The 12220-nt window shown below is 38.3% G+C and overlaps 2 protein-coding genes across 2 annotated transcripts; both read right to left on the bottom strand.

Moving 5' to 3' along the window:
- Positions 1 to 3200: 3200 nt before the first annotated feature.
- On the bottom strand, positions 3201 to 7757 carry LOC146638643 (interferon-induced very large GTPase 1-like). The gene has a single exon (XM_085370221.1). It carries the CDS (start codon positions 7740 to 7742, stop codon positions 3201 to 3203), a length of 4542 nt encoding a protein of 1513 aa, XP_085226347.1. The 5' UTR covers positions 7743 to 7757.
- An 18-nt stretch (positions 7758 to 7775) lies between these two features.
- Positions 7776 to 11776, bottom strand: LOC146638642 (uncharacterized). The gene is made up of 4 exons (XM_085364346.1): positions 11660 to 11776; positions 10851 to 11444; positions 8180 to 8232; positions 7776 to 7925 (listed from the first exon to the last, which is right to left on the bottom strand). Exons 1-4 carry the CDS (start codon positions 11754 to 11756, stop codon positions 7776 to 7778), a joined length of 894 nt encoding a protein of 297 aa, XP_085220472.1. The 5' UTR covers positions 11757 to 11776.
- Between the last annotated feature and the right edge of the window lie 444 nt (positions 11777 to 12220).

Raw genomic sequence — 12220 nt, 5'->3', positions numbered from 1 at the left:
GCAAACAACAAAGCATCCTGCCTTGTTTAAAATCCCACAACCTACTTAAGTATTGTTGCTGATTACCCATCTTCTGATGGCATCTTTTTACCTTTTTAGCAGCATAACCCAGTTACAAAGCTCAAATCATGTTTGCTGAACATAAGTTCACTGTACTCTTTGATTCATTCATCCTACAAAATCTATTGAGATATGGTATCAAATAACACCAGCCATTCACTGATTATCAGTTATCGTAGTTCAACATTTGCACACCCTGCTTACATATAACCTTTAACCAGCTCGTGGCCTCTGATGTTGAAGTTCACAAAGCACGGACTTTGTTTTAGGGCAACACCACAACTTTTAACTTTCATGAGGGGAAAGGCTCCCTGAGAAACCCAGCTTATGATCAGAACGACGCAACATTTCAGACCTTCGATCTTAATCATGCATTTTTTTTATTAATTAACATACAATTTGAAATTTTTTCATTGCATATAATATACACACAGGATCAAAATCAGTTTGTCATTACAATGTGCGGCTTAATAAACACCGTGACGGCTGAAACTGAACTAATGGTATCACACATCCATATATCGCACATATGTTTTGCATGTTTTACATTAATTAAAACTAGATGCAAAACATGTAAAAACCACACGGTTTAAGCAGAGACCAGCTGCATCCAAATGCTGCCTCTATTTCTAAATGAGATCTCATTAATAAAACGTCTTTCCTGTCTCAGTCCATAAAAGTGCATGAAACCACATGAAATGTCAGAGAGCAGAATTAATCAGGACTGTGGCACCCAGTGAGGTGTTGGCCTTACCACAAAGGAAGACTACCAGAGTTGCAGCAAAGTACACAGACCTGTGTTAACTAAGGTAACACAACATTTGCCTCAAGCATATACTGAGCAGTTGTACTTATATGCTTAATTATTCCTTTAAGGTACATTTTGAGCGAGGTGTTAATTTTAATTTTAACTGCTTTATTTCCTTAAATCAGCACATATCTTAAGGTGGAACCTATTCTTTCAGTATGTTGGATGATTGGGGGATAAATGATGAAAATGCAGTGCATAACCCTCTTACCATCACCCCCAACCACTGTCCTTTTTTTGTTTGTTTTTTTTGCTTTTTTTTTTTTTAGAACAGTAGGTGCGAGTTTATAAATGGCGCGGTTGTGTGAAAGCTGCGAGTGATTTGTGATCTTGTTTAGGAACCTAAGGGCTCCACCTGCATGTCAACACTGGTAGAGACTGTAAATGCTTCTATCCAGGCATATACTACAGCCAAACACCAGGGGGCAGCAGAAACCTTCCTCTGAACTTCTGGGGCGCTATTAGTTCGTCAGCTTTTATCAATGGCAGTAGATCGGGAGGTCAAACTTATGAGTAAATGTGGAAAATGCTGTAATAGCTTTCTTTAGGAATTAATTTTTTGACCGTTAATTAAAACAAATGTTTATTTTCTTTCAAGATTATTTATTTTATAATCAATATTGGTTTATCTTCTACTCTGTCGATTTATAGTTATGTTACTCTGCCTATTTATGGTTAGTTAAATCTGTGCCAGAATCTTGCAGAGATCATAATGCATCAAAATACAACTGGAGAAAGGTCTGACTGACATGACCTTAAATCATCAGTAGCTATGACGTCATTTTGAGCAAAACAGGTTAAAGTGGTAGTTCGAAAAACTTCGGTATTTATCAAGCTAATTTTATCCTTTAATTATTAAATTAGGAATTTTTCATGGAAGACCTGAACTTGTAATACAGTTTTGTATGCTGTTGTACTGGTAGGTTTACTGAACACGTTCTCTACCGTTGCGACTATATACTCTAGTATTGCAGCCATTTGTCAGTGGAAGTGCTTGAAAGCTGTTTTGTGTGGGAGAAACTAAATTTAGACTATAAAACAGTAAAAACAGCTGATAAGTACTTACAAATGCCCACCCCTTCTGCTCTTGAACATGTCTTTTTTTTACTGGCACTTCATTAAAACTATTACTACAAAACCTTAACCTATAATAATTTAAATAAACAAACAGAACAACACAACACCAAAAAGCCCCCTAACTCTGTTTCTTTTAGCCACCACATAGTAATCACATCCGCCTAACAAGAATTACCAAGAAACATATAACTATTAGCAATCACAAAGATAAAAGTGCAATAGAAGAAGGGCAAGTGCTGAATGATGAAGACTGCAGGTCCTATAACAGTTCATCCATCCATCCTCTTCCGCTTACCCATGTTAAGGGTACCTAAGTGCAATTTAGAATTACCAATTAACCTGTCCCCACTGACTGCATGTCTTTGGACTGTGGGAGAAAGTACCTGAAGAGAACCCACACAAACACAAAATAGAAAGACTCAGTTCTAAGTATATAAATGCCACACAATTTTCACTGCATGTCAGAAAGAAAGTCTTTTATTTTATCATAACACATTTGCACACAGATAACACCAATGTTCATCTTATACTTGTTACTGAATGGCACACTTATAAAAACCTGTAAAAAGATTTTATCATAAAAACAATAGTTAGGAAAATATTCAGGATAAAATGGAGAAAAACAGGATAAAATTCTAATTTAAGTAAACTCAGTCTGGATAACTAGTTTTAAATGTACCAACTAGGTAAACAAAACAAATCAGCCTTAAATCTGTGAATGAATTTTCATGTAATATAAAAAAACAGTTGTGTTTCTCTAACTGTGATTAGACCAACTGAGAATCAATATATGAGGATCAATATATGTCATTATTTAAACATGATGACAAAAACACATTACAGAAAATCAATTTGAAACAAATTCAGATGACTGAGAATATATTATTATTATTAATATTATTATTGTATGTGAAAGACAAAAAAAGGAATGAAGAATTATAATTTTACATGATCTATCACAACCTGAACAAAAGAACCTGAAAAGAAAAAAGTAAAATCAAGTTATTTGTTCCAGTATAATCCATAGAGAAAGTATTTATTGTAAAAGAACATATTAATAATAGTTACTTTTAAATGTTAAGCCATTATCACATTAAAAAACAGTATAATCTCAGACACTACTTCTGCTTCCCTGTAGCAATGCTGTCATCTCTACAAGCCCTGCACTTTTACTTATGACACTAAAAACTCTACTCATTTGAGTAATGAGTTACAATGTGAAACCAAAACTGAAGGGTTTTGTTTCTCTGATGCTTTAACACATTTCATCCAGACTTTTAATAGCTTCATCCTTAGGGATTTTTTTCCACTCACTAGGAATCTCTCCTCTTCCCTGGAATTTGTACTTATAGTACCCTTCCAGCTGATTTTGAAATCGACACACAAACCACTTCCAGTACGGCAGCTTAGACTCATCAGGGATGATTCTCCAGTTAGCATACTCTGGACCAGCAGTTCTGTACAGTTTATAGGGAACAGATTTCTCTGAATTATGATGAGGATAAAATCTGCCATCACTTGCAACATTTGTTGTGCAAAAATTGACGCTGAATTCCACTGTGCCTCTTTTGTGCCATCCTTTGATTCCAGAGAGTCGATGAAAAGGGACGCTGTGGTCATCAGGACTGTGACCTTCAATGGTGTTGGTACAAACAGCTGCACAGAAGGGACACGTTACCCAGCAGCACTTACACAGCTGATCAATGAGGATTTCATCAGGTTTTAACCTGGATTCCTTCAGTTTCCCCAAAGAGAGGCTGCTAGTTTGCTCAATGATGGAATCGAGTCTTTTCTTTATCTCTTCCTTCAGAAACTCAAAATCATTGATGTCACTGAAGTTTTGAGAAGAAATGGTATGAAGAGTTAACTCATCTTTTAGCAAACTAGAAAATTCCTTCAGCCACATCTTTATGTCTCCTCCCTGACTTTGGACATTCTGTGTTGCTGTAGATAAAGCTTGACTCATCAGTGAGTTGACATCATCAACATTTTTCTTGAGTATATTCACAGTTTTATCTCTGTGATCTATGAAGATGTATTTCTCTACTTCTGCTTTTATAAAAGCTTCTGTTTGTCTCCTTGGATTTCTGATGTAGGTGATGAAATCATTAAAGTTTTCATTCTCAGCGAGTGACTTCAGCACATGTTTCTCCAAGTTCAGCCTGTTCCCATTGAATGCTGGGAAATTACACCTCATCTCTCCAGCCAGACCAATGGCAGTCTTGTTACAGACAGCCTCAACAATGGAAGCTTTCAGCTTTTCACAGATCAGTTCTGCGAGCACAACAGCAGATGAGCTTTCTTTGCAAAAGCTTCTAAAGACTGTGTAAAACTGTGTTTTCTTGCTTTCTAAATAAGTCAGTGCATCTGTGTTCATTTTAAATTTCTTCTGGGAGTCTAGAAGCCAACTCTCTGCTCTGTCAAACACATACAGTATGAGATCGACTGTAAACTCCTTTTTCAAATTATATATCATTGGGAAATTCTTCACTTCTTCTTTTACGTTTTTGGCCACCTCGTGCAAGTGAGTTTGTGTGTAGCCTCTTGTAGCCACAGGTTTGTCTTTAATTGCATCAAGTGACTGTTTGTCAGCTTTGTCAATAAGCAGTCTGATCTCTTGCTGTTCATTCCAGGATAAAGCACTGTGTGATTTATGTTGTTTTTGTTTTGTTTTTGAATTGTATCTAAATGTTTTTTTTATATATTCCAAAGCATTTCTGACAGGTCCTGAAACATGTTCTTCTGGTCTACTTGTGTGATTGTTATCCTCCTCAATATCTTGAGTTGATTCACTTGTGTCAGAGAGATTTCCTTTCTTTGGAAGGATGACATAATCTGTATAATCTCCAAGCCTTGACATGTCCTTGTATCTGCCATTTTGTTTGCGTTCATTTATCAGAGTCTCTTCAAAACCAAGTTCTTTAAGGATAATAAACTGATCTTCTTTCAAGTTGATGTCATCAACAGGTTTAGTATCTGCTGTCAATTCAGTGACCCAGTCACTCCAAACAGAGCTGAACTGTTGGTTTAGCTCTTCTTCGTCATTGGCCTTATCCTTCAGCTGCTGGACGAGCTCTTTGCTCTTCTGTAGCAGCTTGTCCTCAAACTCTTTTTTCTTATCATCCAGCTTTTTACGAGCCTCCTTTTGTTGAATAACTTCATCCAGTTTTCTTTTCACTGTGCTCTCCTGTTCATCACAAAAGTCTTTAATTTTGGTTTCAAATCGGCCTCTCCATTGAGCCAAGATTTCTTTGTCTTTGTCCTCCTCAAAGTATGTTGTCATTTCCGTTTGGATTGTTTCATGTGTTTCATGTGATTCTTTTTTAAGATAGTTTGCTTCGACCTTGTCAAGATTTCCATTTTCAATTCTGTTATGAAGTTGGTTTTCAATGGTCAACATGTTGCTCCTCAGGGCCCAGGTCCAGTTTGCGTACTGGTCCTCCAGTTTTCTGTATGCTGCAATTTCAAGTGTGTTTTTAAAACTGAAAACAAAGTTTTCATTGAGGAGGGCACTCCACAGGTCCTGGATTTTGTATTTGAATTGTGTGAGAGTGATCCCAGCAGACTGTGAAGCTTTAGAGAGGATGGTGTTCTTCACTTCTTGGATGCTCTCACTATAACCTGGATTAGGAGGAGCCATGGGTGGACTGCCCTCCCATAGCTGGGCACAGTATTTTACATCTTTTTGGACATCAAACTCAATGATGTCACTGAAGCACTCTGCACTGGAAAACTCCTCTTCAGCTGCTAGTTTGGTCATCTGGTCCAGTTTTTCTAGCAGGCGTCTCTTTCCTTCCATGTTTTTCTCTGCTGCTGCGACATCTGTAACATTCTGGTGAACAAACACACAACTGGGAGAAAGTTTAACTTTCTTCATCCTCATAAAAGCCTGAACAACAATCTGCAGGATGTCCTGCATCTCAGATGGATTCTCTCCAAAGATGTTGATCAGTGTCAGGTTTCCCAGACCAACAACAAATGCTGCCAGTTCGTTGTCATGGTGAAGAGTGGTGTTACCTTCCAGCTCAAGAGCACGTAGTCCTTCAGTGTCCACCACTAGAAGATAGTCAAACTTCAAGTCTTTCTTCATCTCCTCTGATACTTTGAGCATCTGCATGAAGACACCTTTGGTGCACCTGCCTGCACTCACTGCAAACTGCAACCCAAACATGGTGTTCAGCATTGTCGATTTTCCACTGCTTTGTACGCCCAAAACTGACAACACAAAAACTGTCTGGTCCCCCAGTTTCTTGATGACTTCCTCTAAAAGACTGGAGATCCATGTTAAAGGCACGTGACCTGCATCACCATCCATCAGCTCCATCGGGTGTCCTGATATCATCAGCTGTGCAGCCAGCTCAGGGTATTTAGACCAGTCAGTGTGTCTGCTCTCTCCTTCTATTGCTCTATGAGCTTCATAGATCTGTCCCATTTCTCTGAAGATGTGCTCCAAACCAAAAGTTGCAGACTGCAGTTTTCTGGAAATTTCTTCAAGCTCAGTTTGTTTTATTGATAACACATCTGATTTATTGCATTTGTTCTTCAAAGCCAAGACCTCAGACCATTTTTTATCATAACTTTGGAGAACTGAGGAAAGCTCATCTGTGGAGAGATCATCTATTAATATCTGAATCCATTTCAGAAAATACTGTTTGTCTGTCAGTGGCAAAGATGAGAGACTTTCAATGAACAACTCCATCAGTTTACTGCAGGAAGCAGCACATTGTTTCTGGCGTATGTTCATCAGTTGTTGTTGCTTTTTACATTTCTCATTTTCGATGTCTCCTCTGAGATGATACAGTTCTTTGTGTATTTTGCTCCACTGATGCCACAGATCACCTCGATAAGGAAGGAATTCATCTTTCAGCTTTGAGACATCCATGTTATTCTTTTTAATCAAATCCATTATTATCATAGCAGCAGATTTCCCTCTTTGACAGGCTGGGACGCTTTCATCCACTCTGATTCCAGAGACCTCAGCCATCATTTCAAGCTGGAAAGATGGTTTCAAGCTGGATCCATCTACAGATAAAACTTCTCTAATGATTTGTTTCAGTTCTTCAGATACATCTGACTGGCTTCTGTCCTTGAGACCTATGATGTATTGTCCAGTTGTTGTCTTTACAACATCACAGTCATCAACACAGAGACAAATGAGAGGTTTGCGAGATTTAAAAAGACCTGATATAAATGATTGACTTTCTTCATGCTTTTGCAGAGAAGCAAAAAGAATAATATTGATGGAAGATTTTTCAATCAGTATGTCGCGCCGTTTTTCAGTCAACAGAGCATCACCATGAAGATTACAAAAAGCAATGCAGTCATTGAAGGCATCATTGGGTTTTCCAGCAGGACAGTACCAGGCAATCTCTGCCACACCATCCATCAGATAACGAGACTTGGTGCTTCCTGGACAGTTTCTGTGGAAGAAGGTGTTGTGACGGTCGTTGATCAAAGTGTTCATCAGCTGAGATTTAGATACTGACAGAGAACCCAGGCGGAAAAATGACACCAAGGGTGTCTGAGCTTTGCACACTGGAACACTCTTCATAGTGACGATGTTTGAGCCGTCTTCAGTTACCTTCCAGGTTTTTGTTATTTGTTTGAAAGTCCACAGAGGACACTCGATCTCCATTGTGACTGGGTCAGGGACAAGCAAAGGTAAGGCATACTGACACTGAGAGAGCTTTGTAATCATCATCTGTTTAAGGAAGCTGTCTGAGCAGTGAAATACTGCCATCTGAACATCCATTGGATGCAAATGAGTTTGTTCTGTCTCATGTGTGCCTGCACCCATTCTTAATAAAGCCCCCAAATTACTGAAATCTTCCTAAGTTATGTGAATCACCTGAACAGGTGTGGGGTGGTTCCCCTCTGTCTGACTGTCTGATTTTACAGGAATGTATCTGGCTCTGTAGTCTGACATCATCAGCCTGTGAAGAAACATCTGAGCTAGATCTTTCTCAGATGTCACATGGTTCTGTTTCACAGGTGAATGTATCTGAAGAAAATCTGCTGGTGGAAACTTATCTTGAAATTTGTCTTGAAGGTGAAGTCTGCCAAGCAGTATCTCAGTTTGTTTTTGACATGAGTTCTTCTTTTTGATTTCTCCAGAAACCTTCACTGGCTGCAGAAAATAAGAAAATAAATATGTACTCTATGTAAAGAAATTATAATGTTATATAGTGTGGTAAAGTAAAATGTCCTATATGAAAAAAATGGTGACTTTCTTACCTCCTTGTTTCCACTGATGTTCTCCTTTACACTCACCTCCTCATCTGAAGTTCCTACAGTTTAAAGTGGAACCAAAAAGTCAAATCAATGTGTAATGAAAGTAATACAATTCTCTAGTTTTTGCTGCAAAGCTTTCAAACTTGTTCTTTGGGACTTTGTAATATAGTGGTTAACACATTTTCCTAACACATAAACAATCTCTGGTTGGAGACAGGGAGGAGACATAAAACCTTGGGTGGGGTTGTATCAGGAAGGGCACCCAGTGTGAAATTTCTGCCAAATCAAATATATGAATCCATCTGCTCTGGTGACCTCTTGTAAATAAAGGAGCAGCTGACATGAGTATTTTGTCACCATTTCCATTTTTGGCTTATTCCTATTAATATAAAATCCAATTTTCATTAAAATGTTACCCTTTAGTGGTTGCAGATGGTTGTGGAGGACCTGAGCTTTGATGGCACAAAGCAATTTTAAAGCTTTTGAGCATCGATTAGGGCATGTCCATTGGGCGACAGTGAATTTCAATCCTTTGCCACAGCATAAAAAGTGATTACAACTCAATTATACATTTCTTGAGCTGTCAAAAATTTCACACAGTTGATCAGCGTACAAGTCTTAAAATAATTATTTTACAATCCAAGATCAAGGCAACCAGTCACTGCTCATTTCATATGCACATTTTCAGTGGTAAAGGCATGATATATTGTTTTAGTAACTAGAAATTGGCCAGGCAAACACCACAGAGGCCTCATACAGGAAATGCCATAATTATGTGTTTACCCCTTAATACTTGTATGTTATTTTGGTTTAAATTTGTTTGAATAGTTCAATTTAAAACACACAAACAGATGAACTGAATTTCATAATTTGATATTTGTGTACTGTAGTTTACAATAAACCAAAATGAAAGTCATTAAAGTCAATGTTTAGTATGTTTGTTGTGTGTAGTTAGTGTGTTGTGTAGTTGATTTTTTGTTTTTTGTTTTTTTTGTACGTCAGAACAATGAGGCGACTGCTGAATGTCACAGGTCCTGCTAAAAAGCCACCAAAGGCAGACTGCCGTGTAAACACAGTCTCCAGGTGGAAAACAGGACGTGTGATACTGTTAGGATGCCTGGGTTGTTGACCCAGAGTTTTGAGTTTATTATATTATTTATCATTTCTAGTCTTTGGTTTCTTTGTTACAGTTCTGTCTTATGGTTTATGTCTCTGTGTAATCCTTAGTTGCTGTCTCCCCTGTCTGCTATATCCCCGTGTCCAGTCAGTGTCTGTGTCTGCCCTGGTCCCACGTCTCTGTTCCCTCTGTAGTGCCTGCCTGTGAGTCTGTGTGTAAGTTCATTCTGTGTTATGTTTCCTGTTTTACTTTGAAAGTCCGTGTCTCATGTAAATGCGTCTGGTTGTGCTTCCTTTGTCTCGTTAGGCCTGATTTGCCCCAGCGGTGTTTCCCTCCTGTTACTCATTCCCTGATTGCTCCCTCTGTGTATTTAAGCCCTGTGTTTCAGTTTGTCGGTGTTGTGATCTACCCTTATCTAGCTGTGTGTTCTGTTGGTGTAAGTTCACCTTGGAGTCTCAGGTTTGTTACTTTTTGAGTTTAGCAATAGGTTTGAGTTACTTTCTGTCTCCGGAGTCTGCACTTTGGGTCCTTTTCCTGTCTGCACACAGCCGTTTCATAACAGATACATGCCCTGCAAGTATCAGGGTATTTATGTTCTCCTTTATCGTATCGTGGACTGAAATAATTTATTAGAGTGGAACAAATAATTTGTGTGGCATCTTATTTGATGCAGAACACCTGATTGTTCTGTGAATAGTTTGAAATGCTTATAAAAAAAATCCCGGCCTTGGATGCATTTTTAGGTAAATAGCTGCATATAGCTTTGTTTATTGCACAACTGTTACTAACTCAATTACTTTTTTGAAGAAGTAACAACTAACTAATTACTTTTCCAAAGTAACTTGCCCAACACTGCTTATTTTGTCTTTAGTAACCTTCTTGCATGAAATAACCTACTCTTAAACTAACAACCAAATTTCAGCTGAAACAAACTGAATATTTGCTATCCTCGCTTGGAAAAAAAGGGGAGCAGCAATAATACTGATCAAAACACGAATAAGCTAATGTGTTTTGTGTCTCCATGATCATACCAAAATGAGTGGTAATATTACAATTTAAGCCCATCTAGCTCCCAGACATCAATGTGGCAGTTAAGACACATGAGAGAAGCCTGACGAAGAATCATTGTTCTTCCAAACGCATCTGTACGTAGAGAGGAGGCAGGTATCTCAAATGAAAGAATGAAAAGAAGTGGTATGTATGAAGATGGTCTGATAGACGACTTTATGCTCAGTTAATGCATAACTACAACAATGTGAATTTGTCACTGGGGTGAAACAGCCTCAGAAACAAATAACTCTCATTTGTGTGTAGACATAGGCAGATGGGTAACCACTATTTAAACAAACACCACTACACCTCTGCGTTTAATATTTTCTGGACAGAAACCCTCACAACTTTTGCACAAATCTATCAAATGAATAAAATTTTGGTTACAAGGACAATTCTAAAGATAAATGTCACCGAATTCATTGTATCTAATCAAATTAAGATTCACAGGTTAGCCCACTGCTGAGTGCAAGAGTTTGTTTGCCTAAAACACAGACAGGCAGGTACCTCTTTCGTTTGTTGAGTTTTTCCTTTCTTCTTTGTGGGATTTGTCCTCCAGGTGTCCTTCTTGGTCTTTATCTTCAGCACACATCAGTCCAGTGTAGCTTTGTGGATCATTTTCAGAGACCATGACATTTATTTTTTCTAACAAATTTGCTACCTGTTTTTCATCCATCATATTTCTGTTACATGTGTGGAACCTTTTTTCATTAAACTCTGTGTTAGTTTTCAGCTCTTTTAATGCACTTTCACATGTTTCACATGTTTCACCTGTTTCGTGAGTTACCACTGTGATTAAATAAGAAAGTGCTCCAATCCCAAACGTTCTCTCTAACCACTGCACTCCTGAGCTGTACTGGCTGCTATGCAGAGTGTTGGGTAATAGTAAGACAAAGGCATGAACTCCCTGATTTAAAGGGATTTTCTTTGTTTGTAGACCGAGCATGTTAATGACACAGACATGTTGACCACACAGATTATACAGATTGGAGGAAAATGGTTCCACATTTGTTTGGTCGTCATGGTCAAGAAAAATGTTCTTTGGTCCGATCTCAGTGGAATCTGGGTCACCAATTAGTACAAGTGTGAGATCGGGAGCCACTGAAGAAAAAGAACAACATGTTACAATACAGACATCACTAAAACCACAGTGAACAATTACTTTGTGATTTTAATGAACAGTAACTAAATATTAAGAATAAAGAATAAATTAAATTTAAATAATTAAAGAGGTAAAGGCTTCACTGTGTTTAAACTCAAATCAGATGCATACTCTAAATAGGTCTGACTATAACACTATAATATGATCACACTACCTCTCTCACTGATGGGAGGTGTTTCAGACGTGTTTTCAGACTCTCCTCCTGTGCTGTCGTTGTTCTGCTCTGCAGCTGCGTTATCTTGATCCTCCATCTCATCAGCTTCTCATTTTACTGAAGGTCTGTGTATCATATATGCATTCAGTTTATCACAGATGAAAGTACAAAAAGACAACTATTTATTTGTCCCCTGTGTGCAGCATAAAATCACTACACTTTATCAGGTACAAACATGGACCTGCTCTTTAATAACATGACAGCAACTCAAAACATTTAGGCACGTAGACATGGTCAGAATGACCGGCTGAAGTTCAAACTGAGCCTCAGAATTAGGGATGGGTATCGTTTAGGTTTTATCCGATACCGGTGCCAAACCGGTACTTTTGAAACGGTGCCGGTGCTCAAAGCGGTGCTTAAAGAATGGAGAACACAAAATTAGGGGATGTTGCTAACCCCGGGTCCGATAACAGGCACCACACCCGCAGTAGATGTGCACGGTGTGAGGTCTCGCAGCAAGCTATCAAATACGGCGCATTTTTCGGCTTTTAAAAAAAACGC

Source organism: Diplotaxodon limnothrissa, linkage group LG2 (assembly GCF_057381915.1).
Source record: "Diplotaxodon limnothrissa isolate DT_005_m linkage group LG2, D_limnothrissa_male_GT1.1, whole genome shotgun sequence".
Lineage (NCBI taxonomy): Eukaryota > Metazoa > Chordata > Actinopteri > Cichliformes > Cichlidae > Diplotaxodon > Diplotaxodon limnothrissa.
The sequence above is the reverse complement of the archived record's forward strand: the minus strand, read 5'-3'. Positions and strand labels throughout refer to the sequence as shown.

What these genes read in the sequence shown, in the direction of transcription:
- LOC146638642 (XM_085364346.1), bottom strand. Translation starts at nt 11,756, where the DNA reads ATGGAGGATCAAGATAACGCAGCTGCAGAGCAGAACAACGACAGCACA. An exon ending in ACCTCCCATCAGTGAGAGAG is followed by an intron (nt 11,445 to 11,659) that starts GTAGTGTGATCA and finishes CTTTTTCTTCAG; the next exon opens with TGGCTCCCGATCTCACACTT. An exon ending in ACATCAGTGGAAACAAGGAG is followed by an intron (nt 7,926 to 8,179) that starts GTAAGAAAGTCA and finishes CCTGTGAAACAG; the next exon opens with AACCATGTGACATCTGAGAA.
- LOC146638643 (XM_085370221.1), bottom strand. Translation starts at nt 7,742, where the DNA reads ATGGGTGCAGGCACACATGAGACAGAACAAACTCATTTGCATCCAATG.